The sequence below is a fragment of the Mesoplodon bidens genome (assembly GCF_964165515.1).
Source record: "Mesoplodon bidens genome assembly, chromosome: 9".
In the NCBI taxonomy this organism is placed as follows: Eukaryota; Metazoa; Chordata; class Mammalia; order Artiodactyla; family Ziphiidae; genus Mesoplodon; species Mesoplodon bidens.
The window spans coordinates 106,808,046-106,830,165 of NC_138166.1; the positions used below are offsets into that span (position 1 = coordinate 106,808,046).

A 22,120-nucleotide genomic window follows, 5' to 3' on the forward strand; every position below is an offset into this window, starting at 1 on the left:
GTCCAGTCCAGGGTCCCCTCCACCCAGGTATGGGCTCCGTCCTCGGGACACGCGGCTCGCCCGCCGAGGCCTTTGCTCCTTCCGCGCGACCGGTCCCGGGAAACAGCAAATGAGACTGTCGTGTCGTGTCGTGTCAATTCCCCGGGAACCAACAGAGTCTGAAACGGGTGGAAGTGAACAGTGCAAAGCAGAGGCCAGAGAGGGCGACCCCCGTGCAGGCGACGCTCCCCAGCCCCGCATCCAGCTCCCCGCTCCCCTTTCCCCCCAGAGACCTGGACCTGGTAGCGCGCACCACCACACGGGACCCGCCCCGGAGCCCCGGAGTCCGCTCGACTGCCCGGGTCAGCAGCAGCCTCCCGCAAGGCCAGCTCCACTGGGCTGAGCTGAACTGACCAGAACCTCTAAATCCATCGGGATTATTTAATTTATGTACAGTGGTTAGAATAGAAGAATTCTCTTAAATATGATGGTACCATCTTAAAATTATAAAATGAGATATTACCGTTTGTTTTTTTTTTTTTTTTTTGCGGTACGCAGGCCTCTCACTGTTGTGGCCTCTCCCGTTGCGGAGCACAGGCTCCGGAAGTGCAGGCTCAGCGGCCATGGCTCACGGGCCCAGCCGCTCCGCGGCATGTGGGATCCTCCCGGACCGGGCCTGCATCGGCAGGCGGACTCTCAACCACTGCGCCACCAGGGAAGCCCCCTCTCTACTTTCTGTACAAGCGGGCGCCTGGTGGGTTCGGTAACTCCCGAGCTCCCTTTCCCTCCACCCCTGCTCTGCGCAGGGACGTGCAGTCTGCAGCGCTGCTCTGTTAAGTTGCCCCATCGTCCCCCCAAGAGTAAACGCTCTCCACCCGCCTCCTCTTCCTTCAGCTTCTCCATCCCCCAGCCTTAAGCCTGTCTGACAAGGAAGGACTCTCTTGGGGGGCGGGGGGGCAGGAGGGAAGCCAGCCAAAACCCCTTCCAAAGGCCCCAGGGAGGTGGCCGGGGCTGCTTCCGGAAACGCCTAGTCCAGCATTCATGAGTGTATTTCATGCGCGCACAGAGACTGGGAGTAAACTTACAGAGATGGGGCTCCTACAGAGCCAAGAACAGATGGTACTCGGGTCTTCACAGCAGGCTGACAGGTTTGGGAGAACACACGTGCCCATGCCTGTGAAAGTCTGCAGTGATGAGTCACCTTATGACGGGGTTTTAGTATATTGTGTGCCTTTAAATCTGAATGAATTGTAATTATTTTTGTTATGACTTGAAAATCACAAATTTTGCATATTCTAGATTCATGATTATAATGATTAAAACCAGGAAAGCTTGTGTTTTTTCAGGTGTATTGAGTTCACTTGCCGCTTCTTATACTTTGCTATCTATAGCATTCAGCATATAAGGATTTGTAAAGTCCTAAATCTCCAAAGGAGAGATTGGTGCTACTTGGCCTCATTATTTTGTAATTATATTCCAATAGTTTATTTCCCCCTGTTGGTCCTTCAGCGTCAGGGGTTGAATATAATGAATATAAGTAGCTTTAACCAAGATCCCAGTGACAGCTCTGGGGTCACTGTTGGCGCTGAGGCCTGCTATCCAGGGCTCAGTCAGGGGTGCCCCTGGGCAGGGGGAGGTGGGGCCTGCTGTCACAAGTGGGGGCCCCCACCGCCTGTGCCTGCTCCACTTTCCTCATTAAACCTTTAGAGAAGATAATGGAAGTGACAGGCCCTTTTCTCTCCATCTTCCAAAGAACACTCTTCGGTACGTGATGCCCTAAATCCTTTGTGACGTCCCCAAGCTAAGCAGGGCCTCTTACAGGGCCCGGTGGTTGGCGATGCAAACAGATGGCGATGACACACCGCCCACGACCTCTGCGGAGTCTTGTCCCCATTTCCACGAATAAGAAAGTTAATCTGTAAACTTTCAGCAGGACCTGCATTCAGGTGGGGCAGCCGACTGGAGGAGCAGGGGCCTGGCTACCTGACGTCTACGTCCGTGGGTCAGGCTGAGGCTCAGAACTAAAGAGAAAGCTTTCTGTAAAGAAGAGACACTCACTGTCCCCAAGACTAAAGACAGCAGATTGGGGTGAAGAGAGATGGGAAGCCCAGTGATGCTGGTGTCTACCGCAGCTTGGTGAGAGGGGCACTGAGGCCACCTCTTCCAGGGCCGTACCCGCCCAGAGCCAAATGTGCAGGCCCGGAACCCATTCCCACTTCTGGGACGTTGTTCTGTGGGGATGCTCCAGCACATGCAGAAGTGCTCAAACATTCATCAACAGGAGGTGTGGAATAAACCAAGAGCGTCCGTGCCATGGAACATCATGCAGCTGTTACAAGTAAAGCACATCTGTGTGCAGACAGGCAAGATCCACACAGCCTGTCTTAACTAAAAAAGCAAGTTGCAGAAACTCCTATACAATATGACCTAATTTCCACGAAGAAAAAGAAGAAAGAGCAGCAGGGAGGGAGGGAGAGAGGTTTGCATAGACGTAGAGGAAACTATTGGGAACAAGATCATTCACTCTTGATATTTACTTCTCAAGCAGTAAGAGCCAGATGGAGGACGAAATTCAGAGCTTTTTCACTTTCTGGGTAATATCTGGATATAATATCTGAGGTTTGGTAACTCCTCTGTATGATTTTCTAACCTGAAAACCTGAAAAAAACCACCATTGAAAAAACGCCATTCTTGCTAAGAAAGGAAGGTGCTCGTTATTTCCATCTATAGCGCGGCTCCTGGGCACACGCCCGTTCCGACATCACGTATTCACTTCCCTTCCTTGTGAATGCAACGCATTCCGACCTTAAGCAAATTCTCATGAAGCTCTTTCCACCAGTGGACAGCTGACAACGTACCATCACCTGGCGCCTGGGGCTCTCAGAAACTTACCAGAGGCTGGTCCGTCTGCTCATTTCTAAGTCAGCTTCTGGAGAATTTGACTTTCAGCAGTGTGCGGTATTCTCTTGGAATGAAGCAGTTTGGTTGAACATGTAGTTTATTAGAAATAGATTTTATCTGTCTGTGGCACAAATGCAGTTAGGGGTTAGCTCACAGAAGGTACACACACATACGTGCACATATGCGAGCACACATGTGCTCAGCCCTGGCCTTAGTTAGCAGGTTCTCAGGTTCTGTGGAGCTGTGGGGTGGGTGTGTTGGGAGCCGCAGGTGCCCCCCACCCTTGCAGGGCTGCTGGGCGCCCCGTGCATCACCCCCACCGCTGACCAGATGCTGCAAGGAGCACGTCCAGGCAGGTGGCTAAGTACCCTGGGGAAGGTGGCTGCTTCCAAAGGCCGCAAGCTGCCACGTGCCCCTCTCCCCACCCCATAAGCCATCCAGGCTCCGCCTTAGACACGGGAGGATTTCCTCCAAATGTCCTCAGTTTGAGGTCCTGGGGCCTCAGCATTTGCTGGTCAGAGTCACCCAGCGAACAGACACGAAATGTGTTTTACTCAAGCGGTCACACATGGCAGCTTGGGGATATTCCACACACGTTTACAACATTTTATTTGGTCACCCCCTCCTCTGCTAACAGTGAGTGGTATTCACTCTCCCCTCTGCTGTCAGTCAGGCCAGACCGCCCAGTTCCAGGCCCGCGGCCTTGGCTCCCAGCAGCTGAGGGACGTGCAGGTGCACATCTGACGCCCGCGCTCCACCGATGGCCCCGGGCACCCTGGGAGCTGGCTCTTCAGTTGGTCGTGCAGATCTGGTCGCAGCAAATCGTCTGAGCTGGGGAGCCGGGTTCCCCGGGGTCTCCGGGTGGACGCTGCCACTCATTGACCAGGCTCCTCTCACAAGGGGCCTGGGTGCACACCCCAGAGGGACGCTGCAAGGCGACGGCCTCGCGGCGCCCACCCCCCCGTTCCTGGACGTCCTCCTCAGCCCGGCCCTGCCTGCCAGGCCCCGCTCCCTGGAGCCAGTCATCCCGATAGCTGGCACCTGCGCTCAGGTCTGTGATGCGTCAGGACGAAGACTCTGTGGCCTCATTGTTAAAGGGGACCAGTATCACAAAGGGGTTGGAGAACCGAGTGCAGCGGCAGAGAAAGAAGAGCCCGGATGGCGGTGTGCGCAGGACTGGGGCAGGTGGGGCCCACCTGGGCTTGCGGGAGGGTTCCACGGAAGTCTTCAGCGGGCGCCTGTGTGTCCTGCACACAAGGGGCTGCCCTGTGGGACCTGGGGGCTGAGGCCGGCGATGCAGGTCATGCAGAGGAAGGGTGACCATGTCACTCAGGGCCAGCATCCCAGCTCAGGCCTGTGCCCCCTGAGAACAAGCACTGAGATCAGAAAATCCCGCGTTTTCTTCCACAGTCGCTGGACCCAAGTCCTGGGCTACTGCCACCTTGATCTTTCCTGGTCTCTTTGAAAATGGGTCTGTCTGCACGGCCAAACAACATAAAGAACAAAACTACCTAAATGCTGGAGTGTAACAATCGTTAGATTTAAACCCCGGGCGGTTACAAGGTAAGCCGGTTCCATGGGTGGGATAAGCCAAGCCCAGCTCCAGTAGGTCCGAGCTGATTCACCCCAGGCACTCCTGGCTGGGGGCTCGGGCTGCGGTGTGGTGGCACCTCTAGATGACCGAGGTCTCTGTCTGCAGGAAGGACAGGGCGCGGGAGCCGCGGGGGGCCTGCAGGGTGCCCTCCGAGCCGTTCCTCGAGATGGACCAGCTGTGCAGCCTGCAGTCCCGGCCGGAGGGCCGGCTGGGGCACAGAGTCCGCCGCCACATCCTCCTCAGCTCGCTCTGCACCTGGGGCGGGGGCGAGAGCAGGCGGAGCTCAGGCGGTCGGGCAAGCCGGAACCGAGACCCCAGCTTCCCCCTAGAGCGAATGCCCGTGGATGAGCGCTTCCCCTTCGGCCCTTTACTGGGTGTGGAGGGTGTGATATCCATGGGCGCGGGGCGGGGACAGACGGGCCTGGGAATGAAGAGGCGGAGAAGGATGCGGGCGGGACCAGACGCGGGACCAAGAGAAAGGTTGTCAGACTACGGAGCCCAAGGCTTCAATCCAGAGGCAGCGGCTGCTACACCCAGAACCCGAGAGGGCTAATTCGGCTTTCCAGAAAAGACCTCCCGTGGAAGCCGGGACCCCGGCGCTTTGCCCTACAGTCCTGGTTCTGCTCCCCGGCTCCCGGTGGGGGGGTGTCAGGGGTTCCGGAAAGAACGAGTCGGGGGAGGTGCAGGAGTCGCTCAGACGACACGGGACAGGGAGGCACGGAGCACGCAGCAGACGCCGGCTCGGCCTGGGGAAGCCGCACCTCCTGGGGAGCGGAGAGGGCTGGACACAGCCGGGGTGGGGCCCGGACGGGGGACCTGGGACGCCCCGGCGCAGGGGGCGGGGCCGGCTGGGAGCCAGGCGTCCCCTGCCCGCCTCCGCGCCGCCCTCGGTCCGGAGCTGCTGCTTAGGGACGGGAAACGTTTACAGAGCGGAGCCGGCGCTTTTCCTCGGCTGGGAGTTTCCTGCTACTCCCGCCGCCGATGCTGGCTGGCGCTCCCGCTTGGCAGCCCCGAAAGAGGCGAGGAAAGCGATGGAGGGAGGGGACCCTGAGGACCGCGCGGGGCGACAAGGAAAACGCGCGAGGCGCCGGGCGAGCCGCTGGAGAGGCAGCCGCCGCCCAGGTGAGGCGAGGGTAAGCGGGGCGCGGCCGCCAGGGGAGGCGGGGCTGGCCGGGCGCTCACAGGCGGACTGGCTCTGGGACGCTGCGGGTCGGCGGGGGCGGTCGAGGTGTGCGGGAAGACGGAGCCGAGCGCCGCGGGCGCCGGGCGAGCCGCTGGAGAGGCAGCCACCGCCCAGGTGAGGCGAGGGTATGCGGGGCGCGGCGGAGGCAAAGCAGCGGGCGGGCGGGGCTTGGGCGCCGGGGGGCGGGGCTGGCCGGGCGCTCGCAGGCGCACAGGCTCTAGGACGCTGCGGGTCGGCGGGGGCGGCCGAGGTGTGCGGGAAGACGGAGCGGAGCGCCGCGGGCGCCGGGCAACGGCACTGACCCCACAGCAGGGCGGGCCCTCCCCAGGGGTTTCAGGGGCGTTTCAGGGACTCCCTCACAAGCCGAGAACCTGTGCTTCCCGAGGAGGTCAAAGGACTTACTTCGCTGTTCAGAAAGCAGTAGAGGACCGCCACCACCAGGCCCTGCAAGCGAGAAGGGTGGTGGGTCAGAGCTCACTCACACGCACCCCTCCCCGGGACGCCCAGCCCCTTCCCACGCACCTGGAAGGATCCGATGCACAGTTCGAACAGTATCTGGTATTTGGAGGAGATCCCGATGGGAAGCACGGCAAACACCATGTAGTGGACTCCAAAGAGGGGGATGAGCAGCAGGGTGGACTTGGTGAGCCTCCTGCACCGCAGAGGAAGGGCCTGAGCTCCCGCGGTGACCCGATGGTCACTTGCTGGCCAGCCCAGGGCCCCCCTGACTTTAATACCACCCCACCCCGTTATGGGCAGAGCGTGCAAACGCGATGATGACCACCACTTTGCCTCATAAAGCAGCAAAGCTCTTACAAGAAATCCTGACGAGTTTGCCAAGGATGACATTGGTTTGAGCAGGTCTGACGGCCCCGTGTGCCACTGGTTTTAATAGCAGAGACCCATCCCCAGCCTTTGGAGGATGGGGGCAAGTTTGACTTTCAGATCAAAAGAGCAGACGCAGCTGGGGTGGCCCCCTGAGCACAAGCGTGACAGAAAGTGTTCCCACAGACGGCTGTTTATAGGTCCTGGCAGGCGACCCTGCTCTGGATCGCACAGAGTCTGAGGAATCGGGGAACCTGGACCAGATCTAATTTCTCTGCCTATCAAAGAGCTCTTACCCTCCCTAATCAAAGAGCAGATTTTCTTCTCACTGCATTGGTGTTGAAAATAAAATAGCTGACCTCAATCCCCCCTCCCCGCCTTTGAAGCCCCTCCCGCTCCCCTAGCAGGTACAGATCACATTCTTTTAACTCAGGGCTTCTCAGGCCCCACCTGCACCAGAACCACCTGGAGGTCATGTTAAAACGCAGACCTGAGAATTTGCTCTTCTATCAGGTGCCCAGAGATGCTGAGGCTGCTGTCTGGAACCTCACTTTGAGGACCACTTCTATAAGCCACTTCTGACTCTCACGGCTGCACATGAGAATCATCTGGGGGGCTTTTCAACCTCTTCAAGTCCAGGCTGCCCCTCATCCAATTAAATCAGGTCTCTGCAGGTGGCCCAGCATCTTCCCAGGTGACTCAACCTGGCCATATTCGATGTAGCAAGCCCAACATGTTCTGAGGATCAGGAGCTCTGGGATCACCAGGGGGCTGGTCAGGAATGCAGGGGCCCCCAGGTGGTACGTGTGCATGTCCAGGCCCCTGGGTGATCCCAGCAACCAGCAGCCGCTCCAACGACCCGCCTCATCCTGGCAACTCTGAGCTGTGGGAACTGAGGCGGGAGGCGCCTCCGTGCTCCTCCCCCACCTCCTCTGCTTGGTGGACCCCAGCCCACGCTTGGAAAAGAGTCACCATTTGCTTTACATATTTTTGAGGCACTGCAGCATTTACAACAAGATTTCCTCTGTACTGGGCGATCTGCACAAACTCTGAATCCCAGCCGCTCTGCACCAGATGTGAGCATGTCCTGGGCCTTGGTGGGCAGGGAAGGCCTCACTGACCACCCAGCCGCCGCCACGTGCAGCTTTGAACATTTGACTTTGCAACACCCACGGTGCACTTGCTGCCTTCACCACCTCGGGTCTCTGTCAGCCCAGTGAGTGAAGGCTGGGATTCTGCAGGGAGCTGCCCTTTAGTTAAACGTTAGAGAGAACCTGCCTGGATTCTCATTATTGATCCATCTGGAATTTGCTGTTGTGCTAGTCTCTAGAAAAGGGATTTAGAAGCTGGACCCCTGGGGCCCTGTGCCTGGAGATCTGCCACTCCTGTTACGAGACAGATACACAGAAAAGATGTGCTCTGCCTTTTTGTTATCCTGGAAAAAGGACAGATTCTATCATCCCCACTTTATTTTGTTTCCAAAATAAAAGCATCCATCTCTAAGATCACTCCCGAAAAGCCCAAAGGAAAGGTCAGCGTGGCCCTGAGTGAGACGTGCAGAAACTGCAAGTGCAGCTTGCAGGGCAGCCTGAGCTGCAGGCGTGGGGTGAGTCCAGGAACCAGCCCGGCTTCTCACCTGAGCAGTAAAAATGCTACCTGGACGGTCTGGCTGAAACCACTTTATCCTTTGTGGTCTGCCGTGGACTCCTATCTCTAGGCCTGACCTCTAACGTGGGCTGGGCAGAGACTGTCACACGTCAGGGCACAGTTTGTATATGTTTCCCAAACGCTATCGCAACGCTCACTGGTGCCAGCCACTAGATGTCTTTTGAATATTACCTCTATTAATCCTCATAACCTTGTGACAATTATTAGTATTATTTCCACTTCACAGGTGAGGAAACCAAGGCAGAGCAGTGCAGTTACCTCCCCCGGGCCTCCAGCTGGTACATAACCCAGCACTGGGCTTCTGACCACCTGTCTGTCTCCCCAGGTCCACCCTGCTGTCTAAAGGAGGGGAGGGAAGGAGACAGCTGAGGGGGGCCCGCCCTGCAGGGGCAGTCAGGTAACCCGCCCCGGGTCACGCAGCTTCTGTAGCTGCAATTCCAACCCCAATCTGCCTGAACCCAAGGCTCCTATCAGCTGGACCAACCACTCCACACTAAACTAGCTTTACTTTATACTCGAGTTGTGGGCTTTATCTTTTCTTTATACATTCTTGATAGAAATTTATATGATCTTCGAGTTCCTTTACAGAGTTCTCAGATCCTTATTAATTAGCTGGATGACTGTGAGTGATTTACTTCTCTTCCCATGAGGGAGATGATGATAACTTTCTTCACGTTATCATCCAGGCAACAAACATCAGCTGAGTTATTATTAAGTACAAGGCCCGACACGAGGTGTGTCCCCTGGACCCCGCGGTCTGATGGGGAAGAAAGAACTAAATATAAAATACAAACGTGTGGCCAAGGAGAAAGAAGTCAGACTGATTACAAAACAGGAGAGTGGGCAGCACACTTCAATAAGCTGTTCTCTAGAGGACATCCACGCTGGAATGAAGGAGAGGAACACGGCTTGAATAATTGCCATGGCAACGCTGGCCCTTGGACAAGACAGTCCATCTCCAGGGGTCCCTGTAAAGTGGCCAAGAGCACACTCCTGCAGCTAAAGGAGAAAAGCTGGGGTCATTTGCAGGGTCCTCGCACCCCACTTTTTCTGCTCTCCACACATATACTCAGTTTCCAGGCTGCCTGAGGTTGGTGAGGGTGGCTCAGAGCTGGATCTAAACAAATACTCACTTGTACTGTGACTGGTCATTGCCGCCGACATCTGGGGATGTCAACTTCTGCAGTAAAATTCGTATAATACTAACAAAAAGGATGAAATTGACCTGCACAAAAAAGAGATGACACGTTTGTGTGTGAAGTCCCCCTGCAAGGGAGGTGGTGTGGCCGGGATGTGTGTGGCTCAGCCCCGCCCTAAACGGGGCTCCAGGCACCGCTGTTTCAGAAGCACCAGGGCCCTGCCCCCCTGGTTCTGCACTTCCCTGCCCCGCCCCCGAGTCAGAGCCAGACAGTGTCTCTCTGCTGCATCACATACGTTCCGACCCCAGGCTGAGGCAGCTGAGCTGAGAAAATTAATTTTGAGACATGAAATCCGCAGGTGGAAATCCAGTTCTGCTCTAAGGCTGCACACCTGGGGGACCTGACTGTGACCCCCCACCACACACCCCGAGGTTCCCCTGGAGGACTGTCTCTTTCTCGCCCTCTGCTTCACTGAGACTTCGTCCTGAAGCTGGGCCGAGCCCACCATGCAAGAGCTCAGCCTCAGGGTACTTGTCTCAGAAGACCTAGTAGAACGGGCCCTTTATATTTAGTACCAGACAGCAGGCTCCCTCTCTGCCCAAGTGTGCAACCCGGCAGGCACCTCGCGTTTCAATACAGAAATGACTTACTATAATAGAAATTAAAATTGGTGTTCGTATAACCCACCAGGGAACACTGTGGTCATTGGTATCCCAGCAACTGTTGAAAAGAGAGAAGGAAAATCACGTTACCACCAATTCCATCTACAAACCAAGCACAGGAGGATAAGCACACTGCAGACTCACCCTTTACACGGGGGCTTGCTAAACAAAGCGCCCCCCGACCGTGAGCCCTCTCACTCACGCGGCTGGTCAGGTGGTCCCTCTTGACTGCCACGTGCTCTCTCCAGCAGGAAGCTGGGGTGGGCGGCTTGTAAAATGCCTCCGGCTCACTCCGTCACCCACACCCCTTCCCAGCAGGCGCAGAGACCCACCCTCGTCCTGGATCCTAGCTGGTTCTGACAGCAGGATGTGGAGTCCTTGGAACCCAGCATACGCCGTCTAGACCCACGGCCCTGGCTGCCCCTGCAGGTGCCTGTGGCGTGTGAGTGAGCCAGGCTGAGGCCAGGAGAACTGCCCCAAGTTCCAGGGACAGAAACACACCAAATCAACTGGGACTATGTGAGCTCCCAGCTTTGGGTGGTTTGTTACCGGTAGTGGACAACTGGTAGACTCTGGGGTCCTGCATGAGGCACAGCACCGGGGGTGGGAGCTCTTGGTGCTTGAGTCTGGGCCGTGGTCTGGCTCACTGTGCACACAAAGCAGAAGCGCTCTGGGCCCTGGTCCAACCGCACTACCTCAGAGAGCTGCGCCCCAGCTGGCCGTCTCAACCCGGCCTCCTCGCTGGGCTGGCTGCTCCGTCTCTGCCTGGTTGACCCCAACCTCAGCTCCGCTGCCAGGCCCAGCTCAGCCCCACCTGTCCCTTGGCTCTTCTCCAAGCACTCCAACCCGTGTTCCTCCCCATGAAGTTCAATGTCCTCCCCATCGGTGTCCAAAGGCTGCCTTTGACCAGATACGAAGCTTCTCTCTGGTTTCCCAAGACCAGTGATGCCAGGACCTCAGTGTTGCTCGATCTCTCTTTACAGGCATAGCACTCACCCTGTGTCTTCTAGTGAGAGCCTGGCCACAGTCCACGCACCTGTGCAGACGGTGGGGATGCCTGCAGAAAGACACCTGGTGACCACAACCCCGTGCTGGGTACTTGGACCAGCCCAGCAGGGGCACACGTGGGAGCTTTCATTAGCCTGATGGTCAAGGACAAGGGCTTTCTGATGAAAAGATTAAGTGGAAACTCTTCATAAATACATACAGGCTTATGCTCGTGCCTTACTAAGCAGTGAAGATAACTGAGTATGTGTTTGAAGGCTTCATGGTCCTGAAACGCATCTCTGTGTTTCTGGGTGTCGGTATCAACGTGCTGGAGAGGCTGTGTTCAGACTTGGCAAAGACCTGAAGGGGAGTCCCTCGCTGTGAAGGTGGGGGTCCTGCAGCTAAGGCAGAGCCCTGCTCATGGGCACGTTAGTGGGACCTCATGAGGGATGGTCTGCCTGCTTCTTCTCCTCCCAGGCCCCTTCCTTCTGACTTGCCCACCATCAGGGTTCGCCCCAGGAATGAGAGTCAGAGCAGTTTTAAATCAGGTCCTGGCTCCCAGAAATACTAAGCTGTTGGCTCTAGAAAAGCTCTTCCTACAGGGGCGGCACAGCGTTTTTCTGAGCTGAAAGCATCTGTATTTATAGGTCAGAGACAGGAATCAGGAACCTGGTGGGTTTGGGGGTGGCAGTGGGCTGTCGGAGGGAGTCCTTACCCCATCCGATCAGGAGATAGGCCACAAAGCGCCGGCTGGGGGAGAAGATGGCCACCAGGAGGGTGTGGAGGTACAGCCCCTCCACCAGGAGCCAGTAGAAGTTGGCCATGATGCAGTACTGGAAGAAGACCAGGCTCAGCTTGCAGCCCACCTGGATGCCACAGACAGAGTGAGAGAGGACACTGCGTTTGTATGAGGACGTTCAGGGCAGGCAGCCCGCTCCGGGTCCCAGCGCCAGCCCGTGCTGCACGAGGCGCGTGGATACCCAACACAGAGGTGCTGCCTGGAGACGTGTGCCTGTTCAGGTGAGGCCCTGGAACTCGCTGGAAGGTAGCATGGGGCCCAGGCAGATGCACACAGTGTCTCTGAGGGTGACATGTAACTTTGAGAGTGACCATGTGGGGCCTGGCACGCTTGGCTGACCTCCCTCTCCTTCTTCTTGACCCCTCTCCTCCCTGCATCCCCCCTCCTCCCTGCATCCCCCCTCCTGCCTGCATCCCCCCTCCTCCCTGCATCCCCTCTCCTCCCTGCATCCCCCTCTCCTGCCTGCATCCCCCCTCCTCCCTGCATCCCCCCTCCTCCCTGCATCCCCCCTCCTCCCTGCATCCCCCTCTCCTGCCTGCATCCCCCCTCCTCCCTGCATCCCCCCTCCTCCCTGCATCCCCCTCTCCTGCCTGCATCCCCCCTCCTCCCTGCATCCCCCCTCCTCCCTGCATCCCCCTCTCCTGCCTGCATCCCCCCTCCTCCCTGCATCCCCCCTCCTCCCTGCATCCCCCTCTCCTGCCTGCATCCCCCCTCCTGCCTGCATCCCCCCTCCTCCCTGCATCCCCCTCTCCTGCCTGCATCCCCCCTCCTCCCTGCATCCCCCTCTCCTGCCTGCATCCCCCCTCCTCCCTGCATCCCCTCTCCTGCCTGCATCCCCCCTCCTCCCTGCATCCCCTCTCCTCCCTGCATCCCCTCTCCTGCCTGCATCCCCCCTCCTCCCTGCATCCCCTCTCCTCCCTGCATCCCCTCTCCTCCCTGCATCCCCCCTCCTCCCTGCATCCCCTCTCCTGCCTGCATCCCCCCTCCTCCCTGCATCCCCTCTCCTCCCTGCATCCCCCCTCCTCCCTGCATCCCCCTCTCCTCCCTGCATCCTTACCCTCCACTCACTTCCACTTTTCCTCCTCTGTTCTTCCTCACTGCACTCTTAACAAGAGATGAAAAAATAAAGGAATACACAACAGAAACCCACCAAATAAATTATTTCCCCAGGAGTTTTGAAAGGGAAAAATTATGTATTACATAAAATAAATGCATTTTTAATCTCTCAGACCTTCATATAAGTAAACATATCAGGTATTTTCACGTCATGAGCAAACATGAAATTGAGGCTTTAAATCACTAAGCTTTTATAAGTGAGCTGTAAAAAAGAACAGTACTTTTATTTCTATTCTTCTTCTATACCTTTGCAGCCGCCTCCCCTAATATGTGTATGTGGATGGATGGGTGTATGTACTTCCATATATGTGGACATACTCTTATACGTGTATGGGGTGGACAGAGTTGCAGGAAATGCACGGCGGCCTCTCAAGCTGGCTCCCCGGGGTCGTGAGGAGCTTTGACTCCCAGTGGCTCCATCCTCTCCAGGACGCTCCAGCCCCTTACCTTGCACCAGGTCTCTCTTGCCTAAGTGGAGTGTGGTTCCGTCTCTTTCTAAAGTGGTTACGGTTTACTGACACTGAGGGCGGGGAGGGGATCTGCATGTGGAGGCGGCCCACTGGACATCGGGGCTGGGCTGCCATAAGTGGAAAGACGCCCATGACAACACTGCTGTGGAGACAGGAGAAGCGACCCAAGACCTTGTTGGAACAGTGACAGAGGCGCGTGCTGGGTGTCGAGGAAGAAGAGCTCCACACCCACGGGTGGAGGGAATCTGTGGTGAGCCCTGCTGGCCGGCGCGGGAGGGCACGCCCTGCACATGCAGCACCCGTGGCATCTCCTCCTTTGGAAAGCTGTCTAGCTCTATTTGTTGCAGTTTAAACACACGTGCCCTTTGGTCCCTCCAGTCTCTCTCCAGACCCACCTGACCGAGGTTAGAGCACTTGTGCACGAAGATACACGTACACTGATGCTTGTGGGAACAGAAGATACAAAAACAGGGTGTGCCTGTTATCAGTGGATGGTCGCACAGATTATGTCACACCTGCACGGTAGATTCAAAGCAGACCCTGAGACACCACTAGACTCAGAGGATTTCCAAGATATCCTGTTGGAGGAGGAAAGAGGGCACAGCGTGTTTAAGATGATTCCAATTCCATTTTCTTGATAAAATGTTGAAAACGCCATGTCTGCGTTTCTTTCCTGTTGCTCATCCACCATCAACACACTCTGAGGACAGGAGGTTTTGGGGGTTGACGGGCTGTCAGCTGACCTCGTCTTCTTTAGCGTGGAGAGGTCGATGGCCATGTGGCCAGGACAGCGCCCCGCACAGACCCCAGCAGGATCTCAGCCAGCCCCATCCCCTGTCTCAGAGCTTCCATCACTGCTCACAGCCAGATGTCCAGGGGGCCGATCTCCATTGTCTGGGGGGGTCCTGAAGGTCGGCTTCAGGTGGCCCTCTGGTCGCTCATTTTCTCTAGACTGGAGCACGGTTTCCACAGGTTTAGATCAAACCCAGACCAACAAGTGCAGAGAACGAGGCGCCCACACATGTGCAGGCTGGCCTTGGTGGGGACGGAGGCAGGGTTTCTGTCTCCTGGTCCACGTTTTGATCCAATAAAGACACTGGCTTCTTTGAGGCCCAACCCCTTGAAAAGGATGAGAAAACAGCACCTACCACGAGGGTTGTCAAAGGCAAAATCAGGTGTCACACCTGGAAATACGTGTCCTCTCAGGCTCTATGGGGACAGATGGCATTTCCCTAGAGTGCTGGGGAGACTTACAGCATCTGTAGGTGCTGGCTAAGACCAAGCCAACATGATATTTTATTTAAACGTGTGAAGATGACAGCTGCAGGGCTGGGGACATGGGCCTTGGTGCCTCTGTGGGTCTGATGCCTGCAGCCCTCAGTGCGCAGCGAGTGGTAGAGGTGATGGCCGTGGTGATGTCCACGTGTGCAGTTTCACTCGTCCTGTGTCCACAGCTGCTCCACACTCGAAGACATGGGCTCCCCCAGCACCATGCAAAGCCCCTTCCTTTGGAGCCGTCTTTCCAGGGACGGAGCCAAACTCGTGATGGGACAGAGTCTGAAGGGTGTGTGTGCGCCTGGGTCTGTGCGCCTGTGTGAGCGTACATATGCCTGTGCATTTCTGCGTGACTGTGTACCTCTGTGGGCATGTGTTCTGCGTGTGTGTGCACTTGTGCACCTGTGTGTGTTGATGGGCTCTTCTCACTTCCCCTTCTCCTGCCTGTTCTGCCATTCTGACCTGGGCTGTGGGCCTACATGGCAGCTCAGTGGGCCCAAGACCCTCTGCAATGTGCAGACCCCCAGCCCAGCCTCCAGCCCTTGTTTCTGGCTCTCCGCCTCCCCCCAACCCACCCGGGACAGCAAGCAGCAGCCTTGTCAGCATTCAGCTTTGGGCCGGGTGCATCCCTGTTTAGATGCTTCAGCCTCACTGCAGAGCCCAGGGCCTCCGAGTTTACCCCTAGGCAGGTGGGACTCAGGGCAGGGACACCCAGGTCCCCGTTGCTCTCTGTCCCTCAGCCAGATCCTCCGTCTACACAGCAGGAGAAAGTTGAGAGCACTGCTCCAGGTCAAGGGCCTGCTGTCTGTGGGTCCGTCAGGGTTACTACATCCTTTAATGAAGAGCTGAGTAAGGAGGGCTGCTTCGAGCAGAGCTTTGAGACACACAGAGACGGGACTGAAGGCTCCTCAGCGGGAGGACAGCCAGGCACCCCTGCTCCAGGCCTGCGGGTGCACCCCCAGCTGTGCAGCAGAGGCTCGATCTAGGGACGAGAGCCCAGGGGCCGCACTTCCACCTGCGGCTGGGACTTGCCAGGTGGAGGATCTTGTTGCTAATTTCTTTATTATATTCAGTCCACATGCCTCCTGGTCAAGATTATCCCAGGAGTATATTGATATTTATTGCACCTGCAGACCTAAGAAGCAGCTGAAGTTCTTCAGTGTGATAAAGCCTTTACCATGTTAAAACGACGTTGACTCAAATCTGCTCGGTCCAGAGCAACGGTGCCAGCACATGAATCCATCCGCTTGGGATGCGGGTGGAGAACAGCACTCCGGCTAGTGTGGAAGAGCTGTGACCAGGACTAGGGTGATGGGTAGAATCCAGGTGGAGGGTGCGATTGGGTGTCGGAAGACTGGGTAGAAGGACTTGATCTCAGAGGAGCTCAATATAAACGCACTAAACTGAACTATGCCCTAAAGGCCCACTAATGTCCACCACAAGCCAAGCCTGCACTGTAGAAACTAACAGTTAAGGTGATTCATCCTCGTGCAAAGAGCTGGGCCCGCGGGTCACGGGCGTGCACTGCGCTCCCAGCAGGTGCCGCGGGGACGCACTCACCGTGCAGGTGATTTCCACCCAGCAGTTGGGGGAAGCATCTACTGCTCAGAATCCCGGACATTTGTGGAGAAAACGGCGTCGTGCGTGCCCACCCGTGCCAGGATCGTCCGGCTCGAGCTGCCGCTGGTGCTTCGGGGCAGCGGCCTCATGGGAGGCCGGCTTTGCCTGGGGTCAGCACTCCGGCCGTGACCTCCCACTGGGCAGTGCCCATGTGCCCACCTGTGTCTCTGGCCACCGTGGGCCTGCTCCGAGCTCAGGCCCGCTCCCGCGCCCTGACAGGGACCACCGGCTCTGGGACTTCTTCCCGATGCCAAGTGGGGATGGAGCAAAGGGATGGGCGGTGGGGAGGGAGGTCGGTGGGGCTGGAGTTCACACAGGCACCCGCCCCCCATGAGAGGACCCCGCCCACAGGGACAGCCTTACCCAGGAGGACGGCTGGTCGGGGCAGTGTAGAGTCCCTGAGCTGGAGTACAGAACGTCGTCCTTGACCAACACCGAGATGGCTCGCAGGATGAAGGAGAGGAACAGGTTCAGGTGGATGTAGTTCCTGGTGCAATGCAGCTTCCTGCGGAGGGGGGAGGCGGTGGTGGGAGAGGAGAGGGGAGTAGAATGGCGGGGAGGGGGTGATGGGGAAGGGGGGGAGGCGTGGATGGGGACAGAGGGGAATTGGAGGGGAATTGGAGGGGGATGGGAAGGGGGAGGAGATAGATAATCAAACACTGATTTGGGGCACACTTTCATAGTCGCCTGTGTGGCTTTAATCTTAAGGCTTCTTTTTTATGGAAGTTAATCATTTATTTAACTATTCCTTATTGTATATATAAGATGTTTAACAGCTTTGCATTATGATAAATATTTTTGTGCATAAACCTTTTCCCTTAGTTCTGACTTAGCGCCTTAGATCAGAGTCCTAGAAACAGGATTTCAGCATAAAAGTATGAAGCAAAGCCATGCTGAGTCGAGCCTGCAGTGGCATGCCCCCACTTCACGGATGTGCAGACCACCCATCTTTGCAGCAAATTTCCGGCAAGACCCACATCAAAGGACCTGTCTCTGAACTTAACTTTATGTGATATTTTGCTTCTCTAAAAAATGCTCAGAACATTTTGTTTACAGTTATTTTACAACACTTAAATTCTGCTTTGGAGAAGACTTAATTGGATATTTGCTTTAACTCTGACTTTTAATTGTTTGGAGTCTTTAAGAAACAAGCTGTTCCACACAGATGCACTTCCAACGTTGTTAAACATTAACTCTTTAGGTTTTAGTAAAGTTTACAATTTTTGAAGAACATTAAAAAATGTATACTAAAATAGATTTCCACCTGTGGCTACGAAGAGAAGCTTATCTGACTTTCCTCCCACTAGGGGGTCAATGTGATTTAAAAAATTATCTACTTGGAGAGCAGCGGAAGCAGCTAGGACTCGAAGGACAGGGCACTGGTGAGGAGGGAGGCACTGAGGCTCTTTGGGCACCCACCTCCTCTTGTCTCCTGGGCTGTTGGTTAACCTATGTCTCAGGGCACTGCAGCCAATTAGAAAGCAGGGGCCCAGAGCTTATAACATCATCACTGGACGGAATGGACAACAAAGGAAGTTAAGGTCTTTCAAGTTAACAGACTCCAGGAGCAATGATTCTGGAGAAAAGGAAAACACAGAGAGCCCAAAATTCAGCAGGCAGTTATCTACTGAGGTTTTCCTTTCGTTTTTCCATTTCCTAAGGTGTTCATGTGTTGGATGAGTAGAAAGATTCCCAGGTCTTCATCTGAAACCCCTAAAAGGCTATGATGTAGGAATAATGACAAACCAGCCTTCACAGAGCCTGAAATACGGTCTCAAGTCAACTCAATCCCTGCCTGGCTCAGGCTGGTCTGCCCATCTTGCTAGAAAAATTAAATCCCCTCTGTAGTAAGAGATCATCTAAAGTCTCTACAATTTAATTCTATGTAATTTCAATAAATTAATAAGTATGCTATAAACAGTAACAAGTGATCAAATACAGTTAAAAAGGAAAAAACAAAAACAAATATAAACAGAGAATAGAAGGAGATCCAGATGCTGGCATTTTAAGACATGGACTGTAAAATTACTTTGATTAATATATCCAAGAAAATTGGTAAAGATATGGAGAACCTTATTAGAGGATGGAATTAATTGTAAAAATCAAATGGAAAATTGAAAACTTAAAAAATAACGCTGAAATTAAGAATTAAATAGCTGGGTCTAACATTAGATTAGACACTGTAAATCAGAGTATTATAAGTTGGAAAATAGGTCAGTAGAGTACATCTGGATGAAAATAGAGAGAAACAAAATAATGTAAAATATAAAGAAATAGGAAATATATGGGAAATGATGAAAATGTTAAACATACATGAAAATGGAGTTTCAGAAGGAGAGGAGAGAGAATAAGGTAGAAGCAATATTTGAAGAGATACTAGCCAAGGATTTTTGAAATTGATAAAATACAATAACAGATTAAAGAAATTCCACCAACTCCAAGAAGGAGGATTACAAAGAAAATGACACTAAAGCCCATGATAGTATAACTGCTAAAAACCAAAGACAAAGAAAAAAATCTTCAAAGCACCCAGAAAAAGACTCATCCTTCAGTGGAATAATGGTGAGACTGGCAGCTGACTTTTTCAAAAGAACTAATGATGTACATCTTTAATGTGAGGAAAGAAAATAACTGCCAACAAAGAATTCAATACTCTCAAAAATATCCTCAAAAATGAAGGTAGGGCTTCCCTGGTGGCACAGTGGTTGAGAGTCCGCCTGCCGATGCAGGGGACGCAGGTTCGTGCCCCGGTCCAGGAAGATCCCAATGCTGCAGAGTGGCTAGGCCCGTGAGCTATAGCTGCTGAGTCTGCGCGTCCGGAGCCTGTGCTCTGCAATGGGCGAGGCCACAACAGTGAGAGGCCCGTGTACTGCAAAAAAAAAAAAAAAAAAAAAAGAAGGCAAAATTAAGATGATTTCAGGCAATCAAAAATCATGAGAATTCACTCCCGGGAGGCCTGTGCTGAAGGAAACACTAAAGGGAGATCTTCAGGCAGGAGGAAAATGATCCTGGATGGAAACACAAACATTTAAGAAGGAATGAAGAGCACCAGGACAGACAGACAGGCAACTGTAAATAAACACTGACTTCCAAACAACAACAGTAATCATGCCTTGTGGTACATATAAAATGCTGTGAAGTCTTGAGTTGACTGGGAAGCAGTAAAAATAGTAACTGGAGGTTAACACCTATGAGAAAATAATGCATGTTGTTAATATGGGGTGAAAACCAGAAGAAGAACAATAGAATCTATAACTAACAATCTGAAAGGGGAAAATTGGAATAATAAAAATACTTGACAATTTAAAAAGAAACACGGAGTGCAGGAGCAATGAAGCAGCTGAGACAATTGAAAGCAAAGAGATAGAAGACGGACTGAAACTCCAAGTTGTCAGTAACTAGTCTAAATGTGAGTATAAAATACTATATGTAAAAATAAAAACAGTCAGACTGGAAATAAAAAGCAAATCTCAATTAAATGGAGCTTGTAAAAAAAATAAATGGAGCTTGAAAAACACTCAAATTAAAAATAAAACAGGGACGTTCAAAGTAAAAGCACAGAAAATATATCTTGCAAGTATCAAATAAAAGAAAGCTAATATAACTACATTAATATAAAAGTAGATTTTTTTAGGTCAAGGGACATTACTAAACATGGACAGTTTAATAGGAAAATAAAACATTAAATGGGTATGCCCCTAATAACATAACCTTAAAATATATAAGGCAAACAGTGAAAGAAATAAAAGAAGAAATAGAGAAGTCCACAATTATAGTTGGAAATTTTAATACATGTCTGTCAATAACTGATAGAACAAGTAGTTAAAAGAAACAGTAAAATTTAGAATATTTAAATAACATGATTGACAAAATTATGTAAATGACATATGTAGCATACAAACCAATAACTGTGGAAATTATATTGTCTTCAAATGAAAATGAAACTTTTACTAAAATAGACCACATTCTGAGTCATAAATCAAGTCTCAACAAATTTTAGAGGATTTAATTCATGTGGTATGCTCTCTGATTACCATGAGTTAAGCCAGATTACCATGAATTAAGCCACAATCCAACCTGTTACTAATTTTCTATTCAGCTTAGAAATTAATCTGTAGTCTTCTATAGCCTATGAGTTAAAAAATAATAAAAAAAGAGTTTAGAAAAATTAGAACTCAATGATAATGGAAAACACATATTTAAACGTAAAAGATGGAACTAAAGCAGGTCTGAGAGGGAAATGTGTAGGTATAAATAAATGCATTTTAAACAAAGGAAGGCTGAACATACACCTAACTTAAGAAGCTAGAAAAAGCATACCAAATAGAAACCAGAGAATGCAGAAGGAAGGAAACAATAAAGATAAGAGCAGAAGTCAGTAAATTAATAAATAAGCATACAGGAGAGAAAATTAAAGTCAAAAGTTGGTTCTTGGAAAGCACTGATAAAACTGATAAAGCTTTATACAGTAAGATTCATCAAGATACAAAGAAGGAAAATAAAAATTACCAATGCCAGGAATGAAAAAGGAGATATAAGTATAGCTCTTACATACATGAAAAATATAATAAGATATAGAAATGTAGATGAAATGAATAGATTCCTTGAAAAATACAACTTATAACTAACATAGGAGAACAGAGAATCTGAATTGTCATATGTCTGTTTTAAAAACTTGAACCTAAAAAGAAAACCTTCCCACATGACAGCTCTCTGCCCAGATGGCTTCACTGGTGAATTCCACAAATGCTACGGAAGAAACAGCACCTTATCTAACCCACACTATTCCACACAATAGGAAAGGGGGGCACTTTCTTATTCACCTATGGACCAGCACAGCTGTCATATCGAAGCCTATCTTACGAGAAAGGAAAATTATATCAAGTTCATGAATGTAGACACAAAAATCCTCAACAAGACATTCGTAAACTAAACCCAGTTATATAGTAAAAGGATAATACATCACAACCAACTAGGGTTAATTTTAGGAATGAAAGGTAGATTTAATATCAGAAAATATCATAAATTCAGCACCCATTCATGATTAAAAACTCAGAAAACTGGGAATTGAAAGGAATGCTCTTAATCTGGTAAAGAGTATCTTCAAAGTATCTGCAGCAAACATCATGCTTACAAGTGAAATATTGAGAACTTTCACTCTGAGCTCAAAAATAAGAAAAGGTGGTCCTCTATCATCACTTCTATTCATACTGTGCTTCACAAAAACTTGAGTTGCATATAAGAAGAATCCAGATGAATTTACAGAATAATTATAAAATTCATAAATAAATTTGGCAAGTCTGCTGAAGCAAGATCAATAAACTTGGCAAGTCTGCTGAAGCAAGATCAATATATCAATATCAATTCCTTTTCTAAACGTTATGTATACACAAATATATACAACAGCATAAACAAATACCTCAGCATGACTATCAAAAGACGTCCACGATGTTTACTCAGAGAACCGCAGAATATTATTGAAAGAAATTAAGGAAACCCAAACCAATGGAAGGGTCTGCTATAATCACTGATTGGATGATTAAAAACTGTAAAGAGGTCCAGTCTATCCAAGCTGATCTACAGATTCAATGCAATCCAAACTGAAATCCCAGAAGAGTTTTTTTTTTTTTTTTTTTTTTTTTGAGGTACACGGGCCTCTCACTGTTGTGGCCTCTCCCGTTGCGGAGCACAGGCTCCAGATGCGCAGGCTCAGTGGCCATGGCTCACGGGCCCAGCCGCTCCACTGCATGTGGGATCTTCCCGGACCGGGGCACGAACCCATGTCCCCTGCATTGGCAGGCGGACTCTCAACCACTGCGCCACCAGGGAAGCCCCCAGAAGAGTTTTTTTAATGGCTACTGACACGCTGATTAAAATAATTCACATGTAAGTGCAAATGACC

The 22,120-nt window shown here is 52.1% G+C and overlaps 2 protein-coding genes across 3 annotated transcripts in view; both read right to left on the reverse strand.

The window, feature by feature from the left end:
- The window catches only part of NCAPG2 (non-SMC condensin II complex subunit G2), a 278,460-nt gene that overhangs the window by 208,599 nt on the left and 47,741 nt on the right, over positions 1–22,120 (reverse strand). The window lies entirely within an intron of this gene.
- VIPR2 (vasoactive intestinal peptide receptor 2) overlaps positions 3,271–22,120 on the reverse strand; it is a 66,493-nt gene continuing 47,643 nt past the window's right edge. The window contains exons 6-13 of one of the 2 annotated variants that reach the window (XM_081244177.1): positions 16,582–16,723; positions 11,654–11,804; positions 10,948–11,008; positions 9,940–10,009; positions 9,284–9,375; positions 6,180–6,309; positions 6,060–6,101; positions 3,271–4,729 (exon numbers count right to left, since the gene is read on the reverse strand). In XM_081244177.1, the coding sequence (XP_081100303.1) occupies positions 4,553–4,729; positions 6,060–6,101; positions 6,180–6,309; positions 9,284–9,375; positions 9,940–10,009; positions 10,948–11,008; positions 11,654–11,804; positions 16,582–16,723 (865 nt within the window). In that variant the 3' untranslated portion in view covers positions 3,271–4,552. Of the gene's footprint in view, positions 4,730–6,059; positions 6,102–6,179; positions 6,310–8,145; positions 9,150–9,283; positions 9,376–9,939; positions 10,010–10,947; positions 11,009–11,653; positions 11,805–16,581; positions 16,724–22,120 lie in introns of those variants that run through there. The other variant, XM_081244178.1, reaches the window with a different exon arrangement.